The 27114-nt window shown below is 39.8% G+C and overlaps 1 protein-coding gene across 1 annotated transcript; it reads left to right on the plus strand.

Annotated features, from left to right (window-relative positions):
* Positions 1–1559: 1559 nt before the first annotated feature.
* On the plus strand, positions 1560–27114 carry STN1 (STN1 subunit of CST complex). Its single transcript, XM_035898963.1, is given in 9 exon segments — positions 1560–1692; positions 6259–6354; positions 10820–10891; positions 12230–12391; positions 13671–13828; positions 14567–14713; positions 21573–21695; positions 22295–22367; positions 26698–27114. Coding segments are annotated over 9 exon segments (1122 nt in total). The 3' UTR covers positions 26856–27114.

Here is a 27114-nt window from a genome sequence, read left to right on the forward strand (position 1 = left end):
TGGGAAAGCTTATGGTCTAAATTTGACATAGACTACAGCAAGCAACCAGAGAACTGCCATATGGAGGAATAGCAGCTTTGCATTATTAAGATCATACAGTTAACAGCTTAGTTTATAAATTTCTACTGAGCAGGGTCTGCAATTCAGCAGTAGAAAAACTGTGCTTCATGGGGAGGGTTGATTGAGAAAAGGATGGTGAGATGTTTTTGAGTAGACATTGCATGTGCAAAAAGGGTAGGTTGGGAAAAGCTGCCTATAGCTGGGAGAGACACTTAAATCCAGGTGTAAACAAAACTATTTTGTTTGTTACTCAAAGTGACTGGTGGAACTGACAAATCAAATACTTTCAACATCTCACAAGATGAATGACCAGTCTAAGGAAGGTGAAAGTATCACTAACCTTTTGTTTCTTAAAAAAAAAAAAAGAAAAGAAAGAAAAAAAAATAGTTATCTGCAATTCTTTTCGCAGTGTAGAGTGGATGTCAGCAATGCTCTAGGATGTTGTGCTACACTCTTTTTCTGCCCCAAATTAAAATTTAAGTGTGAAAACAGAAATCATGCAGAATCCAAGCTCTGTTGTTTCTCAAAGAAGCAAGATGCTATCATGATGGTCATGGCATGATGCTTCTACATCAGTAGCTGGAAGTGTCACCTGCAGACTACAGAGATTGCTGGCAACCCATAGCAGGGAGCTGCTCCCTCTCAGGAGCCCGTAGCTGCCAAGTCTCAGTCCTATTACACGCTATTCAAAATCAGTCCACTTGCCACCTTTGCCCTACAGCTGTAATGGCTGACACCCATTTGAGGGTGACCTGGAAAGCTTTATGGGAACACTTTAGCTATCTGTACAAGAGAAGCTTATAAAAAGTATATTCAGCTTCCAAATCTCTATAAGGATCCTTCCTGAATTGAGTGCTGTTTTTGTCTAAGTCAGCTCTGTGATAAGCAAAGAATTGGCTCTGGTAATGGCAGAAGATAGCAGGCATTAAACAAGGAAATCTGGAGAGGTAAAAGGGGAAATTAACAATTACAAAGTTATTGGAGACTGTATGCTCAAAATAAAGAAGGGCCAGTTGCTTTTCTTTAATATAAAATAAGCCTTCCTCTTGGCCACCACAATAAAGCACAGGATGAACCATGAGGAGAATATATTATGGAAGGGGAAGAGAATGATGGGGGGGGAAAAAAACAATCAAGTGTGCAGTAATTAGTATCCCACAATCCTGCTCTTTTAAAGAAGTGTTGTACTGGTTCTCTGTTTATGGGTCCATAGAGGAGAAATCCCTGAAAATCTATTTTATTTGAAGGAACTGAGCAAAATGCTGCTACTGTTGAGTCTCAGTACTTCAAATAAATCATCAGCATTGATTATTTTGAATATTTCATGTGGTGACACAAAAGTAACTATTAGACAAGTTCCTGTGTCTTTTAATCAGCTCTGCTGTGTTATTTGTGTGTAAAATCACAAGCTATTTTTTCATTCAGTTGTAACATAAGTGAACAGTGCTTTACCTGTGTAGAAAAATAATTACAAATTCTTCTGTGTTCACAGGTTTTGAATGCAGCCTGAGTCCAAGAAGTATGAAGAAGAGACACCTTCGCTGTACTGGGGAATGGATCCCGTATTTTCTGCATTTGCAAGACTCTATATTAAAGATATAAAAGAAATGAGAGAATCTAAACAAGTGCCAGGTATGTACTTATATGCGCTGACTATGATGTGCACAGAATTATAATTGATTTCTGTGGTGCTCTTTATCAAAGGATTGCAGAATGCTTCACAAACACCAATAAAGTAATTTTGCATGCCCCTAAGCTAAGTGACGTTAGTATCTTTAACAGTTCTAAGAACAACGGGTTGTGTGTGAAATATATGTGAAAAATAAAATCTGCTTGTTCTAATGGTTTTTCTTCCTCTCATATCTATAGATACCCAACTTCTTTTACATTGAGTTAATATTGTGTTTCCTCTGTGTGGTAATGCTTTTTATATTCTGATAAATTCTAAAAATGCTGGTCCTTTCTGGCCATGTGCGTTATATCTTTCCCCGTCTCTACAACATTTGAGAAGGATTTCACGCCTCTTCTTTGTCGCAAAATTTTGACAGTTAATGACATTGCTGGGTGCACGTGTTTTGCTTTTTCCTCTGGATATTAATATGTTATAAAAGAGATACAGGTTTTGAGGCTTGATTTCTAGATACGATAGATATACGACATTCTTCATACATTTGAGCAATCTTATTGTAAATTCTGGCATCTCTGCTGGTTCTTATACCACACCTTTTATTTCCTAACCATTGTTGGAAATTGTTATGCTTTGCATTCTGTTTCCTGCTGGTCTTCAGCCAATATCACCCACATGTGTACATTGTGTAAAGCAACGTGGGTCTAACCTTGAATTTCACTACAGAAGGCTTTAAATAGACTGCAGTATGTTTTCTGCTGTAGAAGGGTTCATTACTGCTCGCTGAAATTTGACAAGGTGCGAGATTATCAGGGAGGTACCCAAGGAACTTAGAATTCATGAGGAAAAGCAGTAAACCCTAAGCAGAGTCTGTGTTTTTTGGTGTTTTGTTTGGGTTTTTCTATTTATTTATTTTTTTCTGCACAGAGACAAGGTACATCTGTTTGGCTCTTTGAATATGCTCTGTTCTTACAAACAGCAAGGGTAACAGCAGTGCTATTCTTGCAGAACCAAAGGACTGGTGGGTTTTTTGCTCTTGTCACAAGCATTTCTATGTACGGAGGGACTTCACAAACTGCAAAGCCCAGTGTATATACCTCTTTGTTATTTAATGTGATGAGAGACTTTTGTCTTAAATCTGTTGCAAGAATTAGGCTACAGTCTGTCATCGATGTTTGTGCTAGAGTGAGTAGTACTTAGAGGCCTTTTTAAAGTGCGGAGCCTTACAGTAGTACTGGTGTAGCAAATGTATCTGGTAAAAGCTGTTCCTGCTTCAATTAGAGACATTTTAATTGTTTTCCAAACAAAATACCAAACAATTCACCATCAGCAGAATAGGATTGTAGTTTGGACTTGGCTATTGGCACATACACATGCAAAAATATATTCAGAAGAATTAAATTTATAAACATCAAACATTTCACAAGAGCAGGAACAGTCCTAGAAAGTACAATCCTGCTCTCTTTTATTTAGCCTCTAAATTACCTGAATTTCCCTTCTCACTTCCCTTCCTGTTCTTTTACTTAAGTGAGTTGTCTTCTGATTCAGAACTGTTTCAGTTTTGTTACTACATTGGGGTTGTTTGTTTTTTTTTTCAAAGATGATCCTAAGGAAGTGGTATCTGTCATGTCAAGATATCAGCCTTTAAAATTGGTGCGTGCTAGCTTTCTCCACTTCCTCTGCATCTAGCGTTTTGCACAACTAAGCTTGCTTGCAATCCTGTATTATTTTCTAAACCAAACTTTAAAGAACAAAATGAAATTTGGCAGAACAAACATCCTGAATTTTGTTCATTCTCCTGGTGCTGTGTATAACAAACCAGACATCTTGCAGCATATCTTATTTATTGGCAACAAATAGTACAACAGAAACACTAAAAAAAAAAATCTTTTGGGGAAGGAAGAAGGTAGGTGCGTGCTGTCAATGTTTCCTGCCTTTAATGGTCTTGTTAAAGGCCAGCTGAAGCTAAGTATATGATTGGCTATAAATCAGTCATTAAGTAATGGTAATTAAGAATGAGTGAGTTGCAGAGAGTTGTAACTAGGAGGAATGGAAAGAAACACAGACTGGATGTCAGGGAAAACATCCTTAGAATGACATCTGCTAAACCGTGGAGCGGCCTTCCCAGGAAAAAGGTGGGATGCCCTTCACTGGGATTGTTTATATCCTGACTGTACAGATTGCCAGGAATTTACTGTACGGAACGGCCTTGCATTAGCCCTGAGGAAATGGACTGAATGACCTAATAAGTTTTTTCTTTCCTTTTTTAAGCATTAAGATTTGATGCCACAATGACTAATCCCTTAAAACAACACAGAGGAAAGCAGTAAACCTGGCCAATTACTCTCCTGCTATAAATGGTGACAAGAGGGCTGGAAACCCTCCCAGATAAAAACAGCAATTGTGTTGTCTTAGAGGCCTTGAAATGAGAGCGGGTGTCAAACTCGGTTGTAACACATAATCACATCATGGAAATGAGCTTTTCTCAGAGTTACCGTGCACCACTGCACTATCAACAAGCGAGGGAAGCTACAAACAGCATAAAAGGGGGTATTAATAATTAAAGCAAGGGCAAACACCTTGGTACTCAGTAATGCTGGCAAAGACATGACCAGAACTTGCCCTAGAGAGCTCTGTATGTATAGCCCCCTATACCGCTGCTGCGGCTTCCTGTTGTGGTAACAGCTTATTAATGTGTTACTTAGTGGGTTACTAGGAGCTTGACTGAATGTGCTTGCACATGGCTTCAAATGTTTAGCATGTTTTTATTGCTACCAATATGAACATAATGTGAAGAAATAAGCTGGTGGGAGAAACAGTTTACTCCTTGAAGTTGTCAGGTTCAACAACTTTTAATAGTGTAAATATAATTTCATCTTTCAACTTAATTCAGGTGGTTTCTCAGAGAATAGGGGTGAAATTCGATGTGAGTTCATGGGGATGGAAAGAACCAGTTTTATTTGGTCTCTGTCATTTGCCAAAACTCTGCTTACTAACTGGGCAGTGAACATAGTGATGTGTTGCTTGTTTGCACAGTGAAGAGCTTGGAGTCTCTGCTCCGCACTCTTACCCTGAAACTGACCCAGGCCTTCTTTTGTAGAGATTTTTGTAAGGTTTAGTGAATAACTATATACACTGGGAGCATCTCCATTGAGGGTTTCTGTAGCAGTGTTTATTGGTGTTCTGGTAAATGGAACGAGAGAAAAGTGGACAGACCTGCTAAACATTCTGTATGCCAGACCTGACCAGTGACTGCATGATTAGTATAGCTGGCTCTAAGATGACAGTGATAGATGTATCCTAAAAACATTGCAGTGGATTTTTATGTGCAAAACTTCTGTTTATGAGCTGCTTGGCTGATCACCTGTGATTTCTTATAAAACTGAGTTTTTTGTCTCTCATACATGAAGAAAGTTAATTCCAGGCTCATTTAAGGCTGCCAGCTATGTAGGACAAGTTATTTTGGGATTTTGGGTTTGAATTTTTTTTTTTATACAGAACATTTTTCTGACTTCCTGTATGGAGCCAAATGTTCCCTTCTGAGTCCCTTGAGTTATCTAGTTCTTAAAGACAGTTATTGAACATCCCAGATGGTATATTTTAGTAAAGCAGCGGTATTCAAAAACTGAAGAAAACACATTGACTGAAAACTAGCCAACCCAGGATATATCTGGAGCTTATTGCCCTGTTATCCTCCTGTTAGTGGACTGTGAAGCTTCAGTGTATAATGTTTACATCTGTTTGTTAACAACATTTGTCACTCTCATGAAAGGGATTACAGCAAGTGGCAGCCTCAGTGCTGTCAAAGTCCACTGGGCTCCGATTCCTCAGTGTTTCCTGGACATGTTTTTATGTGTTTTTCTTACTAAAGCCATCTTTATAGATGCACAAAAATAGCTTTGAAGGGATGTTTTTAGAACTTGTTATTTCAGAAACTGAAGTTCAGGATGCTGTCCACGATGACTGCACAGTGTACTCTGCAATCTAAGTGGGCTGTTTCTCTCCCCCTGCCCCCCATGGCTCCTGTTCTTTTAGAAATGAAAGACAGAATTATGTTAGTTTTCCTTTTGGAAGCTCTGCCTTAATCAGGAACAGCTGCATTGTGAGAAGCTCAAACTGGTTCCATTGTGTTCTATTATTTATTCTGAAGCCTGATGAAGATGTAAAAAAGAAAAAAGCCCCAAACAACCCAAAACCAACCAACAACAACAAAAAACCAAACCAACCCCAAAACCAAACCAAAATGAAACAACAAACCAAACAACTAAAAAAGCCCTAATGCCTGCAGTGAACAAACTGTTTTTTCAGATCCAAATGTACAAGAAAACAGGTTAATACAGTTCTGACACTCCACAAAAGCAAGCTTTTGGTATCCTGAGTAGAAGTGATACTTCTTCCTTCTAGTGTTCCCAGGCCTCACTGATCCAGGGGATTTTTCACATGACTAGGCATTGTATAATTTAAGATACATTAATTATGTAAGAAAGTATGGTTTTTACTGACAAATGTGACTATGTGAGGTAGGATGTTGAAGGAAATAGTTACACTTATCAAGAATGTTTTGTGTCTAGGTATATTCTTTTACAATGGACATCCAGTAAGACAGGTGGATGTTGTCGGGATAGTGGTTCAAACAAAAGAGCGAGATGCCTTTTATAATTACGCAGGTAAGAAAAGTTTCTTTCTTTCTTGCATTTATCAGCCTTCTAATCTTAGTTACCATTAGAACTTAAAGGTTGCCTTATTTGGTCACTGTCTGTTCTTGAAACAACCGTGCTCTTATCCTAATGTGTGTATCTGCAGCTTGGATTGCTTGGCAAACTTAGGGAAGCGTCTGTTTATCTCCTCTTCAAAAGTAGAGAAACAAATAGTTAAAACAGAGTAACTGATTTATTTGAGGTGCATCTAGCAAATCTTAATTTTGGTTATTGCTTTGCCACTGGATCCTACCATCTTCCTCTTTTATATACATGTATGTAGTTCCTTTGGTCAGATAAACGGATTTCACAGTGCCTGCAAATGGGAAGTCACTTCTTCCTTTTTTGAACCTTAGAAATCCCTTCTGACTTTTTGTATGTTTTGTCGTATCTTGGAGGCAGCTTTTAATAGCAGTCAGGAGCTTGTTTATATTTAGATGAATAAGAGTCTTAGCAAATCTAACTCAAGCATCATAGTACCAGTCCTTGCCAACACCAGCTGGGAGTTGACTTCTCCCTATTGCTTTTCCCAGTATTCAGGCTACTTTTTTAACATGGAAACATCTGATAGTAATTTTGTTCAGCTGTCTTTTTCATCTGGAGAAAAAGCAGAATGGAGTAGTGGTGATGTGGCAAGTTTCAAAAGGTGGTGGAGGTCATCTCACAGTAGGAAGGGGGAGCCAAACACATAGGTCCTATTGAAGCACTTGAAGGACTCATGTCCTCTGCCATGGGTTTCCACAGGGTGGAGGTAAGTCGTGGAACGCCTCTTCTTACCCAATTCCCTCACTTATAAAATTGAGTCAGCAGTTATTCCCTGACTCACAGGAACATTGTGAAGATACAGCTTGCAACCAGGTCCCAGCTTCCACAACACCTGCAGTTGCACCACACTGCTGCAGAGTAGCATTAACTGCTAGTGCATATAGCATACCCCACACTGGGTGTGGCAGCTTAGAGTTGACTCTGTGCTCAATAGAAATGCCCCTACAAGTTTCATAGAGTGGATATTTTCTAGCTTTTTTTTAAAGTCTGATTTCTGCATGTCTGTTATTACCCTGCCATTATGCTAAATAACAAGTTGACAGTAAATATTTTGAAGCACAAGTTTCTCTGGCACTTGAAGTGGCACAGGCTACTGAGGTGCTAACAAGCACCCAAGTTAAAAGGCGGAGATGTAATTGATGGTATAATGAAGTGTTGAAACAGAAATTGAACATCAGCTATTATTCTTTTATTGCACTAGTATGCAAATGCAGTTATCACTTCATGAGAACAGAGGAAGACAGAATCAAAATGGCCAAGGCAAAACCAATTCTATGGGCAAGGGTTTCCTACACTACTCTGTGTTAGTTTGGATGTAAACTTGTTGGAAATGTTGGATGGGGCAGAATATGGAGGAACAGAAAAAAAGAAAAGAAGCTGCAGAGTAGTGGAATTACGGCCTTAGTGTTAGATCAGCTGACCTTTAAGTACAGCTCTGTGAGCCTGGCTTCCTGCTGTCCTTTCACATCCAACTCCAGTCTTTGTTCCAGCAGTTCCTAGTTTGAGATTTCAGGCTACCTGCCAGGGTGCCCCTCCCCAGCCTGCCCTCCCATTCAGGCAGGCTGACTCTGCCAGCGTAAAATTGTGACTTCTTAGAGAGTTTCCTGCTTGTAACTTCTTGCATCTCTCAGTTCAACAGACTCTTGTTGGTGAGTCACAGAGCAGACGCCCGCATCAGTTGGAGTGCTGCACACCGCTCAGTACTTGCTCACTTTCCATCTGCTTAAAAGCGACTTATAAAGCAATTTTGCCTTTGTACTTTTTCTGTGATAGAGAACTGAAATGTCTTTGTGTCACCACTACTATCTCCTCCCTCATTTCCTATCTGTCTACTTCAGAATACACACCGCTCATTTTCAGAGAATCCTAGGACCTCTCTGTGCTGAAAACCATACAGCCAGAACTGGTGAAAAAATAGTAATTATAAAAGAGTGAACTGATTCTTTCCTGGCTTAAAAAAAATACATGCTGTGTAAAACCTCATTTTGACATTTTGATTTGATTGTTTATTGCTGCTATTATGATCAATTAGAAGGACATCTAATTAAAGTGTAGCTTTGAACAAGCTCATGTTTTAGCTAATGCACCTTTCTGACCTCTTTTTTTCTTTCCTTTTTAAAAAAAACAAACATCACATGTGGTTTTCCTTATACTCAGAACTGTTTTGAAGGCACTTGCCTTAAAAACAAAGGAAAAAAAATCTCACCAGGATCTTAGTAGGCTCATGCAGGCCCCATACTCTTTTTGTTATAAAGAAATAAAAATGAACACAATTATCTCATTTACCAGTAGCTCTGAGAGTGCTACACCTCAAATAGTTAATGTAAGAGTTTAAAAAAAAAAAAAAGCGAACCTCAAAACCCAACCAAACAACACAGAACAACTCAAAAAACCCACAAAAAACCCAACCGAACAAAAGTTTAAACCCAAGGAGATGAGGAGGGGGAGCACAGGAAGTTTTCAAAAGTTTGTAGACCCCTTGAATACATTTAAAACAGATTAACATTCTCCTGCATAATTAGAATAGAATTGCAAGCATTCTCATTCATTTGTGCTTCAGGAGTTTGTCTTTTTGCTCAAATATTTTTCTTGTGAACTGGGAAAACTGTTTCGGAGCCTTGCTCTTCTACCAGATTCCCTGTGTGGTTAAGAACAGGTCAGTCTCTCTAGGACTTCACTGTCAACTGTTACATTGATGAGGAGGAGTCTGGCCTCATCCTTCAGTCTAGTTTGTTTTGTTGCTAAGCGCTTCCTAAGAAGCATATCAGTCATACGCTGGAACATCTAGAAGCTGCAGTAACGTGTAAGAGTGAAATGTCATCTGCCCTGTTTCTTATTGCTGGATTGCATGAATGGCTTGGCATGGTGTATGGGGGCTCCAACTCCTACTAAAATGGTTGCTTTTTGCCAATATCAGGGAGAGGAAATCCTACGAGCTAGATCATTTTCTGTGTTCTGGTACAAAATTAAAGCTGCTGAAATAGCTGCAGGAGCTCAAAAGAGGCATAGCAATGAGATGAGCATACATATAAATGTTGTGTGTTTGTTATTAGGAATGTGCAGCTAAGCCACTGGGAAAACAGGAAGGCAAAGACAATGATTTTAAATTGGACCCCCCCAAATTAGGGAGATTATTTCAAAACACATGAGACAATGCAAAGGCATTCTACTTTGATGCTATGGTTCCCAGAGGAAATGACTGCAGGTACCAATCAGTGCCTTCCTGGTAAACATTGCTGCTGCTTTTGTAGTCATGGATCTGGTTTAAGGAGCAGAAGAAAACCACAGATTCCAACTTGTGAAGAGTGGAAGCTCAATCTTGGAGATAGCTGCATGCAAGGAGCAAAAAGCTTGGAGCGTTAGCTGGACTGGAAATGTGATCCTTGCTGTGGTTTGACAGACATGTAATGCCTTTTCATTTAGAGACTGTTATACATGTTAGACATGCCGTTTATATACAATCTCTTGATCTGTAGAACAGTTGATGCTTCTGATAGTGGGGGGTTTTTGTGCATTTTTTTGGTTTTTTTGTTTTTTTTTTTTTTTTTAGTTTTCTTTGGGTTTTGTCTCTTTCTGCTGTCCGTGACAAGGCAGTGCCTGTGGCAGAAATTGCAGAACTTACTTTGATTAGGTACTAGCAAAACAGGAAAAGCTAGCCAACTGCCATGCTCAGGAGAAGGTGTTAAGCTTTTTGGCAACGGAAGTGGCTTGCATGCTACCAGTACATATACTTTAAGTTGGGAATTCCTGTCCTAGACCAGAACTACAAGTGTGTGCTGTCCTCTGTCCTTCCTGGCTAGAGGAGTTGCCTTTCTATTCTCTGGAACATCATCTTGTATGGGAAAGGCCAGCAGACTTTGTGCACAATATTAGCGTGGAAACCAATGCAGCAGGAGGTAGCAGCACTCCTAGTCTACTCACATGACTGTACCTCCCAATGTTGAAGTTTTGCTGTTTTCTCACTGTTACAGTAATGCTTCTGTGTTTTGTGCCTGGCTTCCTATTTTAATTTGCCTGGCTTTAGCTTTCAACACTGATTCTCCTTCTGACCTTGTCAATGACATAAAAAACCCTTTAGTATCCAATATATGTAATGAAGCCTCATAATTTAAATTAGTGCTTGATTCTTTTTCAAGAATATACCTATTACTTTGCTGACTATGCACACAAGTGTGGTATCTGGTGCTGAGCTACTTTCACAACTGAGACAACTGTGGAGATTATTTCAGAGGTATAAGTAGGGGTTGAGTACCCACTTTCCCTTTCTAACTGGTTGGAATGAGATATCCTTGGCAGTCATCTCCCTACATATCTATGTATCTTCACTTCTTGGAACATCACTACCTGCTTTCTTACTCTGTAATTCTTGCAACTTTTTTTTTTTTTACAGTGGATGATAGTACTGGAGTTATAAATTGTGTCTGCTGGAAAAATCCCATGGTAGCAGAAACATCTTTGTCAGGTAATTTATCAAATAAATAATTCCTCTTTTGACTGTACATTTTTGCTCATGTCTGTCTTATGTAATTTAGTAAATGATCAGACTTGCAGAAAAGCAAATCCAACTTTTTTTTTTTTTTTTTTTTAGCATCACATCCTATAGCCTGGGCCATTTTGGGAGTTTTGTATTACTTTTTGTGTTGTGTCCAATGGTGATGCTAGTAAAACCACTGCATTATGACCTGTCATGCCTTTTCCTTATCTGAATAATATGGTATTTCAATTCTATGCTGTGACCTTGATCAGAAAATCCTTTTCTTATGGTTCTTTTTGTGAATTCATCTAGTGAGGAACTAGGCTGGAAATCTGCCACGTGCCACGGCTGCTGTTTCCAAAATCAGGGAAAGCTTGATGTAAAAGTTTAAAAACTCTGATGTCTGTGGAATAAGCCTGTATATACAGACAGATAATTCAGACTTACCTACAATTAACAATGATATGACAAGTAGTATAAACAATCCCAGCTGAAATCTAGAATACAGCTATCACTTTTAGAGAGGTGATGTGGTGGCACAGCTTTCAAAAAAAAGTAATAAGGACCTACAATCAAATCAGTTTTTTGATCAGGAACTTAAAATCATTAAAGAAATTGCATGAAATACTGCTTGAAATAGAATGAGGATGCAGAATGCTTGTTTCAGCCTTGTGTTCTTACTTTACATGTTCATCAGTAGTGCTTGAATGGGCACTGTGTTATTAATGGAAATGAATTCATTTGTACCTGCTAAAGAAAACAACTCCTAGAGGGCACAGGAAACTTTCTTCCAGCCTTTTGTAACTGTGATCAGGGACACTTGGATCATTAATCAGGTTTTAAGTTATGAAGAATTTACTCTTCTGCAAAGTTGTGTTATGTAAATGTGAAGTTCTGTCAAGTTGCATTCACCTCAGTGTAGACACCAAATTGCATCACATGAATGTTTTGGCCCCACCTCAGATGACTCACTCCTCTTTTATGTAAAAAGTTCAGCTGGCCTTTCTTTTCCCCTCTCATCCATCTTAGCATGACAAAACCCATTTCAAATTAATCTCTCAATTTTGCAACCCATCTGTGACATTTTCAATGGTATATCAGTATCTCCTCCCTTTTACACTTTCCCCAGGTGAACTGTTTAAATAAATATAATACTGTAAACTAATTTTGTCACCCAAAAGTTTTGCTACCCAGGACACATGATGCCTGGGACCTTACCCCTTTATTAATAATATGGCTCCTGTAGTGCTTAGGTGTTTGGATGAATGCTAAAGGACAGTCCTCTTGGCCTTAATGCCTAATCTTGTTTTCCCCCACTTCTTACAGGTCGTCCAAGCACACCCAGCGGTCTTACTGTGCTTGAACAGATGAAGAAACTCCAAAAAATGGTGAGCCAGAAAACCAAGCTGGAGATCGGGGATATTGTCAGGGTCAGAGGTCACATCCGAACCTACAGGCAACAAAGAGAAATTCAGGCTTCATGTTTTTGTGAGTGTTATGGATCTGTGACATATGTAACTTAGTTGTCTGAATTTGTGAGAAGATCTAAACTGTATGTAATTCAATGAATAATTTCCACTTCATTTTCTGGCATCTCCTTTTTCTAAAGAGATTTTCATCTGTATGTCTTTATTTCAATTTTAGCAGTGTAGGGTGAGAAGACCCACTACTTAATGTGTGGGATTGGATTGCCTGTAAATGAGGAATTCCTGAAAAATCTGTAAAAGATTACTAGCATGCATACAAGAATGCTATGCAGATACTGTGGCTGGGTATCTGTGAGAGTGACTTGCTCTTCAGTTTTCTTTGTGTTCAAGTAGAACAGCCAAAACCCATGGGAAGGGAATTGGTGACCTTTCTATGTCACACTTCATCAAGAATGTTAGCTGCTTTGGAGAAATGGTTGCTGTTTGTCACAGCTTGTATGATCCATTCCGTGAGCAGACAGCAGCATATGGGCACATTGTACCACTGAAGCCAGGTTCTCCTAAACTCTCTGGCTCTGTAGAATGACTGAGAAATGGTCTTCGTCTTCAGTCACTTGGGCACAGATGTGCAGGTGCTGCCCCTGTATCGGATGGCTCTTTGGGCAGCAGGGTTCTGCAGTCCGCTGCTTATACCCTCAGAGCATCCGGTTACATAATTTCTTCTCTCCTCCATGTCTGTGCTCTTTTGTAAGTGTTGGTTTTCCCCAGTAAAATCTTTCAGAGATAATACTGGAATGATCCTTTTGATGGAGGGAAGCCAGTCTCTTAAAAACGCTGTGTAGCTCAGATAAAAGTCTGTAGATTTTTCAGCTCTAGCTAAAATCTGAGAGGGGATTCAACCCTCCTTCTCAGACAGAAGATTTATGAATATATAACCCATTCAAGGGCTGGTAATAACACCATTCTTTCATTAAAGGAGAGCCACGCAATTCAAATTGCCTCTAAATTGCTTTCGTTTCGGCTGAAATAAAGCTCCTTACTATTATCTAATGGATAAAGACTGCTGAAAGTAAAATAGAGATCATAAATTCCAGTTAAATAAGTTGTCAGACAAAAGCATAATCTGCAATGCACCACAACACCATGTAAACTGTAAAAGCAGGTGTGGCCTTTGTGCTTTTGTTTTCATTAAAAAAAACCAAGAAAACCCCCCAAAAAACCGAACAAAATTTGCCAGTTTAATACTGGCATGTGAAGCTCTGTTGTGCTGCCTCAGGTATGCTTGCTTAAAAGATTGGTATAGCAGTTCTGGCCAAGTATGCGTGTTTTTTCTGCTCCAGATAAAGTGGATGATCCTGTGTGTGATGTTCAGATTTCAAGAATGCTGGAGCTCCCCTGCCTCTATAGAGAAGTTTATGATAAACCTTTCCAAGGCCCTGAGGAAGGACAGAGGTAAATGCAGTATCCACACTGGTCTTGGGGCAAAGTGTGTGATCTTGTTGTTGTTTATTTGTTACTGTAATAACTGTGGAGAAAGATAGAACAGGGCCCTACTGTGACTTAGGTTCTGCACAAGCATACAGTAGCAGCCTGCTTTTCTCCCAAATAACTGATGATCCATACAGATAAGATACCGGTCCATAATGTGAGAAAAGAAATATAATGCTGAACCAAAGTGAGTTTTAGGAAGGTAGTAAAACACTGTGTACAGACCTCTTGTATCTAGTAAAGAATGATGGGGTTTGGAGCAAAATCTAGGGGGAAGGCCAAGAAATTAAATGGAGGGGTGTCCTTGCCTGATTTTGGCTTATTTTTTTAAGGATAAGGAGCTATTCCATCAAAATGCTCTGAACCTCTGCTGCCCCTGTCACTGTCAAACTACAAATGTATAATCTCAATAAACTGAGACAAATACCCATTCCTGTATTTAGTTTAAGGGTAGCTGGATGCCTGTTGGCAGGTCTGATGCATGTAGTGTGGTTTCAGAAGTTGCAGATCTTAAAATCACAACACTGTTGCAGCAAATGATTGAGAGGAACAGTTGGATGTTTATTGCATATGAAAATGGTCTGGTTTAGTTACGGTTTTAAATTCAGATTCTTTAAGACAGTAAAATATCTTTTGACTTTTGAAAACCAGTCTAGCAGCCTAACTTTAGATAATTGTTCTAAAAAAAGTTAGTAGTATATTTCTTTTGACGTGTTCTTTGTGTCCTTGTAGAGGCCTGGAGGGTCAGAATTTCTCAATCAATATGCTACATGAGAAAGTGAAAGGCTTTCTATTAGAAAACAGAATTCAGACCTTTTACCAACAGGAGCTGGAAACAATTGATACTCTGGTGTCGCTGGCTGATGTGCATCTACCCAGTCCCAGCTGTCAGGAGGTGAGTGAATGTAATTTTTTCAAGTTTTTAGGGGGAAGGGGAATAATACCATGTACTTTTTTTTTAAGCATGAACAACCAGATAAGAGACTAGTGCCTTCAGAGGATTCAAAAGCCACAAGTGCTTTAGCTTTATGCATGAATTATTCAGAGCTTGAGGAAACCTTGTCACTTGAGACAGAAGAAAGCCATATGAGAAAATTGTGTTGTTAAGGGTAATCTTGGTATTAGGGCTGAGTAACCTTACAGTCTTCAGCAGGCATTAACTTACCTAGATCTGTAAATAGTGGCAGTATCAGAAAAGGAGATCCCTTTGAGGCACTTGAGCTGTTTGGGACAGATGTTTGAGATCCTGAATTTGATCAGGAGAAGGGAGTACAAAGTCTTTGTCTTGTTTCTCGTTTGAAGCTCAATATATTAATAGAGATGTAGCTTTCAGAAGGAGGTTATAATAAGTGGATGAACAATGCTCCCTGCTACGTGTTTCTCTTGTTGGAAATCCCTAGTTGTGAAAGGCCATGATTGAAATGATCAGAAGGTAGGATTTAACTGAAATCAGTTTACATCCAGTTGCATGTAACCAAACTGTTAAGAAACTTCCCACTGAGATAGGATGCTTTTGATCAACTGCAGAATGGGAAGTAGAACAAAAAACATTTTGTAAAATGGCTTTATATTACTCCATGTTACTTGGATAAATTACAAAACAGATTGTCAACTGGTGTGAAGCAGTAAATCTCTGCAACAGTGAGAGTTATGGCTTTTACCATGTTAGCAATGGCAACTGAAACTTAAACTAGAGCATTGTGACTCACTTGTTTACTTTTTGGTTTTCTTTGGAGAAAGAAATCCATGGCAGTTATTTTCACTGCCTGATTCTGATATGCACTGTAAAGTTAAGTGCTATGTTATGTTAACTCTGATGTTTTTTTAATTCTTAAAAAAACCCAAAACACCAACACAAAACCCAGTCCCTTGTAGATGAAGTCACATAATAATGAAAAGTAGCTCTATTCTTGTTGGCTTCATTGAACTGCTTCTGATAGCTGCTTCTTCATAGCTGTTTCTTTTATTTTTCTTAAAGGCAGTTTTGCTGTTTGCTATAAAGCAAGCACGGACATAAACAGTAACAGGAGCTACTCTCATTTTTGACAGAAAACTTTGATACTAGTATATCCAACATGGGATAGGGTATTTTTTCTAAACTAGCCAGAACAGTATTAAAAGTTCCTAAACACTTTAGATTAAAGGAAATAGCGGTCATTGTGACTAATACTGGAAACTTCCATCTTTGAAGCTTCAGCATTTATAGAAAGATCAAGATTAATAACTTGTAAAGCCATTTAAAGCAGGAACTGGTGCAGAAGAAACATGGACAAAAAAACCAAACCAACAAAAACAACACAGCATCAGTGTTGTTAGCTGTCATGAGGAGCTATCATAATAATTAATAGTTGCTCCTGACCCTGATGCAAGGGTGTGAGTATATGTCCCAGGAATTTGGGCACACAGATGCTTATTTAGAAATTGCAGTTCTCCCTATTGCCCTTTGGTATTAATTCCTTGCAAAGAGGCTTATATATTTTTGCATAAGGAAGTACCTGCAGTTGTCAAGTGACCTGAATGACTTAAGAGGAGCACCTAATAATGCTCTACAAATGCATTTTGTTGTTCTTCTGCTCTGTCTCTTGAAGGTGTCCCTTCTCATAATTGGCAAAGGGTCGAGTACCCAGTTTGATCCACAAAAATAAGTGTAATGGGTCTGATTTCTGTCCCTCTTCCTTTCTTTTCCCCTCTGTAGTCTTCTGTTATGCATCACCCTCAAACCAAAAGTATAAAGGGTGCTGCTAATGTGGAACAATGTTATTTCATGCTTGTTTAGCAAGGCAGGAGCTAGATGAGTGGACAAAACTAATTAGGCCACACCACAATACACACACTTGTTCACTTCTTACACTTTTCCTGGATGTGAAAGGTTGAGTTATTTGGATGTATAACTTCATTTTTTTTTTACCCCGATTCCAGTGTTCTAGAGCACAGTTCCTATTAAATTCTCTTCTTGCCTTTCTCTTTTCTGTGTGATCCTAGGAGATGTGGTGCACTCCCTTCAGTTCTTTCCCAACTTTTAAAGTACTTCCACAGTGTTTATCATAGTGGGAGGGGATCTCCCCATGGAATATTTTCTCCAGGGAGGTGGTGAACTGTTATGGAGTCTCTGGCAGTGGAGTGGAGCAGGGGGTGAAGATGTAAGGAGGTAGCTTGAGGTAGGCAGCATCTCTCTGTTCCTTTTCAGCATTACTGTACGTGAGCCCTGTCCACATCCCGTACATGTCCTACAATACCTAGTTCCAGTCCTAATGGCTTCCTAGCAGTGCAGTCATCTGGCTCTCCAGAATAAATTTCCCTCTAGCAGATACACATGGCAGAACTCAGATCATGTCCTCTGCTCAGGCATATACTAGGGAACATGTAATTTTATAGTCTACAGAGGATGGGTAAGACAATTGGAAGGCTTGGTGTTTTTAAAAATAATTAAAAATTAACAGATCTGTTACAATTTTTAAAACCAGTGGAGCTTTATTTCACAAAACCAGTGCCCCCTGTATTGCTAAGCTGTAGCTTTTCTCTTATCTCTTAAAACAAGTAACTTTCGAGACTGGAGGAGTGGGTACCACAAGGAAGACTACAAATGAAAATCAGAAGTAGTAATCTTGTGCTTAGAAACCCTAAGTGTACTTGCTGGACTTAGGTAATTATGTTTGGCAAATGGACGTGCCTTTGGTTCCTTTTTTTTTTAAAGAAAACTATATGTGAACTTGGTCCATCAAGTTTCTGAACGGGATTAAATACGACTTGCAACCAGACAATCTTGATTAACGAATTTTATGCAATTCTACCATGCATAAGCTATAGTGTGTGCTATTTGAGTATTGCCATTCCAGTTTATGTATGTCACTAGCTTGGACACATAACTTAGGTTGTGCTTTCCAGACTCTGCTGTTTGTACTTCTCTTAATTTGAATATTATCTCAAGGTCAGCAGTGGCAAGTAGTAAAAGCAGGGTATCTTACAGTGTTGTTTGTACTTACCGTGTATACCCTGTACATTGTACTGTAGGTATAGCATAATGCAGTATACATTCTTGATGCTATATGCTTGTCTTCTTGTCTCTTGAGGAAGCTTCACTGCTACTTTAAATATGTATATTGCAAAGCTTATTATAGGACTTCAGGAATGACATGTCCAGAATCGCTATTACTGAAGTTGTCACCTGTCTAAGCCAAGGATTAAACATTGCTTGAGAAATTGCGAAGGGCAATTCCATGAGTAGAATCACGTGTGTGGTTATACCAGGAAACTTTAACACCATTAGGGTGTGTTGTGATTCATAATGAGCCAAAGGTTACATACTTTCAGTGTTTTTGAACAGACTGACTAATTCCTGTACTACTTCATTCTTTGACCTATTATTGATTGTACAGAGAGTTTGTCTTGTTTTAAAGATCTGAGAATAACTGGTTGCACAGCACCAGCCCACTAAGCTGTGTGAGATCCATCAGATGGAATATATTGATTAAAATATATACCAACTTAATTCTGGAGACATGGGTTCTCCTTGGCTGGTCTTAGGAGGGAGGGGAGTGATGATAAAATTGTTATTTAATATCTGCTTCTCTCTCTGTGGGAGGGAAAATGTGTTTTGCAAAAGTGATGAATGATTTTTGGATGCTCCTGTGTTTGGATGTACAGCTTCATTTACTTGAAAGGGACCTGATTCGGTAGAGGGAGGGAACCCCTGCTGTCAGCACTTCAGGGAACCTGAAATTGTGCACCCTGAAACTAAAGCATGCCGAAAGGAGGCACTTTGCAAAATGAGGTGTGAACATTGTGAGAGGCAAATTAAAAATCCAGATTCAAATCTTGCTGGCACTTTGGATCAGCAGTTAAACTACTTAATATCTGCGTTTCTCAGATTAAAAACTTTGTAAAAGTAAAGTGATGGCTAATAAGCTGTGACTCAGAAGGAACTACATTAACAGCTACAATGCATCTTTACAAATGTTGAAATGCAAGCATTTTTCTTTCTCATCCAGAAATAAAAACAGGGATGTGAAATCACATAGGATTTTATAGTCCTAGATTTCTTCTCTCTGTATAGACCCATGTTGAGTCTCCTGTAGATTTCTTCTCAGTAGACTAAATACCAAGCTTAGGTAAAAAAAAAGGTTCCAAGTCCAGAGGAAATGAGGGCCTGGTTTGGCATAAAAGAAAGTGATAAGGTATTGGGAAGAAGTACTATTGACTTATGAATTTGCAGGATGAGATGCTGGAGATATTTTGGGTGGACCAAAAGAGCAGATTGATTGTGTTCATAAAGAAACTCAATTGTTGATTTACTTGAAGGGAGGGAGAGGAAGATGTGTGTTCTGGAGCACACTAGGAAAAAAACCCCAAACTTTTCCTGTCATTTCAGGATAATGTTAAAGCCCTTGAAGAGGGCAGGAGCCCTCATTTTTTCTTCAGGAACAGTTGTTCTGCCATGGAGCCCTTTCCCTTGGACTCTTCAGCACGTATGAGAGGGTGCTGATATGTAGCAGCTGCTTACTTATTTTCTTGCTCCCAAGCCTGCCTCTCTGCCTTCGCTCTGTCAATGCCTTGACTTGCATTCTTAGTGATTCTGTTTCAGTATCCATCCAGGCTGAGCTGTGTGTCAGTTCATGCAGAGTCTGTTTCTAATTATCTCCCTTTTCTGACGGGATCTCAGTGTTAAGCCAAACTGAATAATTATCGTGCTTCTTTGGAGATATTTTTATCTTTTTTTTTCCTCCCCAAATGTTTGCTTTCACATTAAAAATTGATCAGAGTCTTGAGGTGGTTGCTTTGCTAGCAGTTTCTTAGATTCTTGAGGATTTATTACTGCATTTGAGTAAGAGGCAAAGTCTCTTCATTTTACATATGGCTATGAGAATGTGCTTTTCTATGAGAAAATATTCATTCTTCACTTAACCCTTCCTGCTACACTTTATGTTTGTTTGTTCAGTTCATCAGAAGAGGCACTGTGAAGAGAAATATGATAGTGGTATTAACGCTGTGACTGGAATGGTGTCCAGATGTACGGTTAAGTTTGTAATGAGAAGCAGTGTCTGTTGTTATCCAAACTGATATAGCTGTGGTGGACGGGGGACAGACAACGGTTCGGGCACTTGAGTCCTTCAGTCTGGAACAGAAGGAGAAAACTGAACTTAGAATAATAGCCATTGTTCTATGTTAATTATCTTGAACTATTAGGCAATTATTTTTGACTGTCGGTTTGAGAGGAAAAAGATAGCTGTCATGGGACAGAAAGAGAAAGATGTGATTATGGCCTGTTGAAATATTGAGGACTAGTGGAGGAAGGGGATGGAGAAACTCATGATATATGCTAATGCTAATATTCCTATTGGATCTCTGAGCTATTCCCAGTTAGGCACATCAGCTTCCAGGCTTAGAAGCAGTTGAGTTTCACTTGAGACTTGCAAAGGGATTGAATGAATGTTTTGTGAAAAGATATTCTTCCATTGCTAATGTGGTGTCTGTTTCACTCCCAAGGCTTCTGTGAGGGCACCTGGTGAATGAAGTAGGATATGTGAAGTCTGATACTTTTGTTCAGAACAGGGTGGGAGCATTTATGGTGATAGTTGAAGAAATGGCTTGGCAAATCTTGCTTTGGTTGCTCTGGTGTGGTTCTAGTTATCACGTGTTGGTTTGTGGGAAGCAGTTTAGCTCTATTCTCAAAGAAAACCACAGGGAGCACAGTGTGCTCCCAATAGATGGGGAAAAAACAACTGGGGAATTGAAGCCGTGCGTATAGATAAATGGGAGGTTGAAGGCCATAGTAGAACAGATAAAGATAGAGAAGAGTAAGTTGTGGTCTTGCTGTTGTCTACCCATACTTTCTGCTCCACAACTGATTCTTTATGTCTTTCCACTTCCCTAAGTGTCATTCCACTGTCTTAGCTCTGCTCTACTTCCAAACAAACCCTGCTTTTCCCTGATGTTTTTTTTCTCTCCCCTTCCTTCCTTCCTACTCTGTTAGATGTGTCCCAAATGCAGAACCCTTTGTTATAAATAACTTCCTCAGTTATAGACTTCCAGGCATGTTGTTCTCCTTTCACAAGAGACTCGTTTCCCACCTGCCCTCAAAACGGAATCCTTTGTTCCCTTATCCTGTATACCTGTCTTAATTTCTTGCATGCTCTTTATTCTTTCATTTTGTTAGGCTGTGGAGAGGCTCTTGAGAGCATGACCAGAAAGTGTGTAAAAAATCTGGAAATGAAGGGGACAACAAATACTATTCTTGCCAGTTTCCTCCTTTTCCTTGGACACTTCCTCAGTTTCAAATGGGGAGATGGGAATCCAATCCCTAGCACTTGGATTCCTCCTGAATATCACCTTACAAAGCACTGATCTCCCTATCTTCCTACCCTTATTACCAGGAAAACTCTGAATATGAGCAAAGCTTGATTAGCTAAACAGTCAAATGCTCTGTGAGCATCACAAACCTATTCCAAAAGAGAGCTCTCGGTACATAATTACATAGCTACTAAATTGAAAGGCAGCAGTTAGGAGATTGTGGTTCCTTAAGAATAGCACAAGCTTCTGGTGTTTGTTTTTGGTTTTTTGGGGGTTTTTTTTGGTCTTTTTTTAAAAAGCTCAGGGATGTTGGCTAGGTCATATGTAACAGATGTGATTTGTGAGTTATTAAATGAAGACAAATGTGTAACAAAATCTTTGTCTTGAAAGCATATGGAGTTTTTACTGGTAACTTTAGTTGAGCTGGGATTTCTCACCATCTGCTTCATTCCTTTTTTCCCATCCAGGTGAAGTCAAAAGGTGACTCCAGTTCCAAAAGGATTCACAGTATTTTTAAGGAAGCAATAAGGATGCTACAAGAAAAAGGGGTGGTCTTCCAGAAACCTAGTAGCTCCAAGGACTTATACCATGTAAGGAACTGAGCTGTGGTTGTAAACAAGTTCAGGAGTATGACTCTTATAGTCAGTAGAAAAGTTTCAGAAACAGTAGAAATGTTTTGGAAACAGTAGTTGGACATCCAAATGCTGTCTCTTTACTCAAAAGTCTTATCTGCATCTTACGTCGCTGTTGCTTTCACCTCTGTATCACCCACTGAGTTCTTTTTGTAACTCAGCACCAGATGTAAGCACTGCTGCTGTTCCAGGCATAATCTGTGTTCACTTGGTTGCCAAACTGCGCTGACACAGCTGAGCACACTGAAGCCTGGGACAGTTCTCTTTATCAAAGTGGGTTGAAACTTGGTGTTCTACTGAGTTGGTCACCCTCCTTTGGGTTGAATTCTGGTATATCATGTTCTTTGCCTAACTTACGGTTGCTGCTTAATGGTACTAAAAATAATAACTGAAGATTTAACATTTATTATTAGTCTCAGAGGCAGTATGTTATGCAGACTGTAGTTATGACAGTGTTAGTTTAGAATACATCATGGCCTTGGATTGCTTTCCAACAGCCATGCCATCTACTGTGAAATAGACTGCTATAAATTGCCAGTTTCTTCTGTTTTCTCCAGGTGACTGACCACGATAAGGAGCTGCTTAAAGTGACACTTGATGTGATTAAAGAAGACTGTCGAAAACCCAGGCGTAAGTAGCAGTGTGATTAGGGCTCTGATGAGCTGGTGCTGTTATATTGATGACAATATCTCTTCCTGCTGCTGGATTAGATATGCTTCTTGGCCTTACCCTTGAACTTGGAGCTAAGTTGCTGGTGTAGCTAATCGTTATAGCTAAAAGCGGGAGTGCTAGAGCAGCTTCTTGCGAGTGTGGAGAGAGAAAGAGCAGGTGTGCCCAGCAGGAAGCAAACATCTTGGATCTGAAATAAGCAGCCATTATCTTAGATCTATATCTTTTGAGAATACTTAGATTTTGGGAGGAACCAAATGTAATGAAGTTAGGTCAGCACCTAGCAGCTGTTGCTTTGCACTCTGGCTAAGTAGCAAATCTTGCTAGTTCAGTTTCTACAGGGGAGTTGACACAAGTGACCGTGCAGAAAGGTGAAATCCCCGCCTCCATTAAATCAACAACAAAACTTACTTAAGTCAGTAGGATATTCTCTGTAGATTTTTAAGCTTAGGTGGTTGTTCTTTGCACGTAGGGATTTCAGTCTCACAAAGTTCCCTTCTTTTCAGATAATGTACCTAGTGTGGCTTCTGAGTTATCCCTGTCCCTCAAGCCTATTTTGTCTTACTGCCATAGTGATAGCTTGTGCTTGACTTGAATGTCTGCTAATTACACAGGTACATTGCTACAGAGTTTCTTCCAATTAACTGTGCAGAATGTGTCAGCAGGGAGCGCCTGCTGCTGGAGCGCAGCTATTTGTGGGGTAGAATGCACTTTAGTACAGAATAAATGACTGACTAGAACATAAGGTTTGTAGTCTTAAGTTGCTCATATACTTATACTATCATAACTATAATAGTGCTTGTAGAACCTGGTATCTGATGGCTATCCTGAAGTGAAAAAAGGCTAAGTGAAGTAGTGTTATTTTTGAGTTTTCAACTAGCTACCTTAAGCAGTGGTACAACCATAGAGAAGGTTTGTAGGTGGAGGTAAAAGTTCCGTATCTTTGGGGAGGGAGTAATGTTGCTGGGGATGCAGGTGAAGATAGGTTCGTTTGCCTGAGGCTGTTTCAGTGCAACAAGTTACCATATCACATTGTTTTATTGTCTTTTATCCAATCAACAAATACAAATATCTTCTCTGTAAGAGTCAAATCATTCTTCTGCCCATTTTATACGTCAGGTAGTTCTCCTGGGGACCTGTTTGGGTTTTTTGGTTTTGGTTTTTTTTTTTTAAATAATTGTGACACTATAAAGGCCAGAACGTGTATACAATGACACAGGGCACTGAGCAACCGCCTGGTGTTTAACACCCCTGTTGTGCATAATCACACTGGTAACACTCTGTGCTCCATGAGAGGTTGGGAAGTTCTTTCTGCCAGTCAGGAGGAGTCAGCAGCAGAGAGAAACTTGTAGATCAGTCACAGAAGAGACTTTGAAGGGTCCTGAATCCTCAAAGCCATGTTTCCCCTACTGAGCAGGTTAAAATAGCAACTGTTTTACAGAGCCTCTTGTTCTCCTTGAAGCTTTCCACCTACTTAGTTTCCTGTTGTAAAAAGGACCATTTCCAGGTCAGTGTCTCTCTGCTAGTTTTCAGAAGGACCATTTCAATGTCCTTGTCACTGGTAATAGAAGATTTTGAGAAGGAAAGCTAAAAAGCTTCAGTCAAAACCAAGAGGGTACTGCGGATATTTTATTGTCACTGAATGATGGAAGAGTGCAGAGCTCAGTGTTACTGTCGGACCCCCTCTGCTGGTGGGATGGCAGTCTGAGCCACTGCTTGGCCTTGACTGGTGAGCAGGCTCATACAGAGAACATAAGAACGTGGTAATACCTCAAGGGCTTTTGCTTATTTGTCACAAGAAATTCTACTCATTTTCCTTCAAGAGTAATATTAATCTTCCTTGACAGGAAGACTGATTCATGATAAACTAAACTCTTCTCTCCAGTGAGTTACTTCTCTGCCAGTTTTCAAGGCAATGCCTCACCCCATTGCTTTAGTTGTGACATGTTCTCAGGTCCAACCTAGCTGCCTGGAACTATCATACAAATAAAATCCTCAGCATGCCTAGTCAGAGCTCCACAAACTCTGATCTGTAATATGCCTACATGACAGCCCTAGTCCTTGGCTCCAATTGTAATTCCGAACAGCCTGATCTTAAATGCCTTCATGCAAAGCCACTAGAGGCTTAAGATAGCCAGAAGAGGATGACAGTACATTTTGACTCCAGACTGAACTGCAAAATGGTAGACTTAGTCCAGATTTGTTTGTGGGTGGGGTTTTTTTGGTGTGGTAAGTGGTGTTTTGGTTTTTTGGTTTTGTTTTTTTTGTTTGTTTGTTTTTAAGAAATTTGCTCTGGTTTTAGGCTTAGATGAGGCTAATAGTAGAGAGGAAAAAAAAAAAGACCAGAACCACTTGAAGTTAAATTTACTATGTTAGAAGGGACCCTGTGTGAGATGTCCACAGTGGTCAAATGGTACTTGTTCTATCACTCTGCCCTCTCTGATATTGGTAGTCAGGCAAGACAGTTAATCACAGCCTGGCTTATGTCAACTGGTGGACAAAAGCTAGAACCCAGTCAATGAGAGAGGGACAGCATCGCTCCACTGCAAAGAGTGTATTGCCTCAAAGTTGGGCCATAAACTAGGAGCATTTCTGGGCTGCCGAATCATTGTACGTACCTGCAGCTACCCCAAAATGCCATTTCCTACCAACATCTTGGAGGAAAGTGTGTATTGTACTGTTGGGTAACACTTTGAGTCAACTAATCTAATTCATTGAGATTCATTCATTCTAAGTTACGGTAGATCAGGGATGGATGCTTTGACCTTCTTATGACAAACCTATGACTAATGCAAAATGCAGCTGCCCACTTTGTTTGCAATGAAAGTCACTATGACCAGGTAGAGGCACTGTTCTGTTCTCTGCAATTATCCATCCTAGGGTGGTGGATGCGTTTTTGGCTACCAGCCACAAAGGTCTTTTATCATGCTGGATCACTGACTTTTAAAGAAATATCTTTGCCTGATTCACAGGCCAATAGGAACTAGGCTGAGCTGTTTATTTACCAGTACTTGGTATTGCCTCCTATCTAACAGTGACTTTTCTCAACAGCTTCTAAAGCAGTTCTGGAGCTCAGCCGATTCTAGAGTAGAGATTGGCAAAAATAAAAATAAAGGCAGCAACAACAAAATACAGGAACCTCCCTGGTACATGGCAATTTCTCAGTAACCCTTATCAAACTTACCTTACATCATGTGAGCTGAGGGCTGAGGAGGAGGAAAGTTGTTTGTGCTGATGCATCTCATTTTTGCTAGTTTTCCATTGTTAGCTATGGAGAAGAAAGAAATCTATTGTGGAGTTCAGCGCTTTGGGAGACTGGGAGCCTGCAGCACTGATGAGTGGGTTTGCAGGGTCTGTTGACTGGGAAGCTGAGCTTCAAATGGTGGCTTCACCAGGCACGCAGTAGCTGCGTGCAATACTGCAGCCATTAAGGACCTTCATCTCTGGCTTGCCCTCTAGGAAAGGGGATTATTTTTACATTTATGTTCTCTTGTACATTTTCAGGGTTCATTCCTCTTAAAAGGACATAAAAAAAATGATACTGAAGTTCTGTGACTTTCTACTCAAGTAATTGTCTGCGTAGTCTTAAGCGCAGGGATGGGATTGCATTAGGTGAATGAAAGTTGCACTGTAGCAGTTTTTCCACAAGGTGCCAGCATTAGGCAAGCTGTTACAGGTCTTGGCCACGGACCTTCCAGTAATTGTCTGCGTAGTCTTAAGTGCAGGGATGGGATTGCATTAGGTGAAAGTTGCACTGTAGCAGTTTTTCCACAAGATGCCAGCATTGGGCAAGCTGTTACAGGTCTTGGCCACGGACCTTCCTTCTGTTCTAGATGCTTTTACAGTTGTGTATGAGCAAAAGGATTTTCATTTGGTTTCTTCTGCAGTTGCAGAAACTGTATAGCTTGCATAGGTGGACAGTGGAGGTACCCTTAAGTTATTAACCTCACTGTCAGGTTGTACTAAATGAGCCCTGTATGTTAAGAGCTTGCAAGACTAGTTATCTTTCACTGTCATTACTAGTGTTACAGTCATGACATTTCCCAGAAAAGTCAGTGGGGACAGTTGATAATTAGAGAACTGTAGGCACAGACTGGATCTCTTCTCTCTGAATACATGAGTCTCAGCTTTAGTACCTAGGGCATTCTTCCTTGCTGATAGCTGTGGTTTTTTTCATGACTAATCTGGTTTATAGTAATTAAAAAGAGGCAGTTAGACTGAAGTCTTTCTTCCGTGCCTGGCTGCATTTTCCTTTTTTTTTTTTTTTTTTTTTTTTTTTTTCCCCCTGCAGATGCTGAAAAAGGCTGCCATTTCCTTCATGTCCTGAGCTGTGTTCGGCAGAGCTACAACCCTTCCCTGGCTGAAGGGGTGATGCACCGTGTCTTGGAACTGTTGGAGAGTAACAGTGATATTGTCAGCACTATGGAAGGATATTATATGGCATTTTAAAGAGAGAAGATATGATACATTCATTCTGGTCCATTCAGCATAAAGGAGGGAAGAAGAGGCTGAGTGACCCTGAAAAGCTGCTATTACCTGGTATGATCTAGATGGGGGAAAAAAGAAAGAGCATTCTGATTCTCCAAACGCTGTTTTTGTCCAGCTCCAGAGAAGCTGTCCAAATGCTTTTTTTAATATTCTTGCTGACTTCCTTGCTGTTCCTAGTGAAAGTTCTATCAAACTGATTCTGAACATCGTAGTACAGCGG

The sequence above is a fragment of the Egretta garzetta genome, unplaced genomic scaffold (assembly GCF_000687185.1).
Source record: "Egretta garzetta isolate BGI_Z169 unplaced genomic scaffold, ASM68718v1 scaffold8, whole genome shotgun sequence".
NCBI classification, from domain to species: Eukaryota; Metazoa; Chordata; class Aves; order Pelecaniformes; family Ardeidae; genus Egretta; species Egretta garzetta.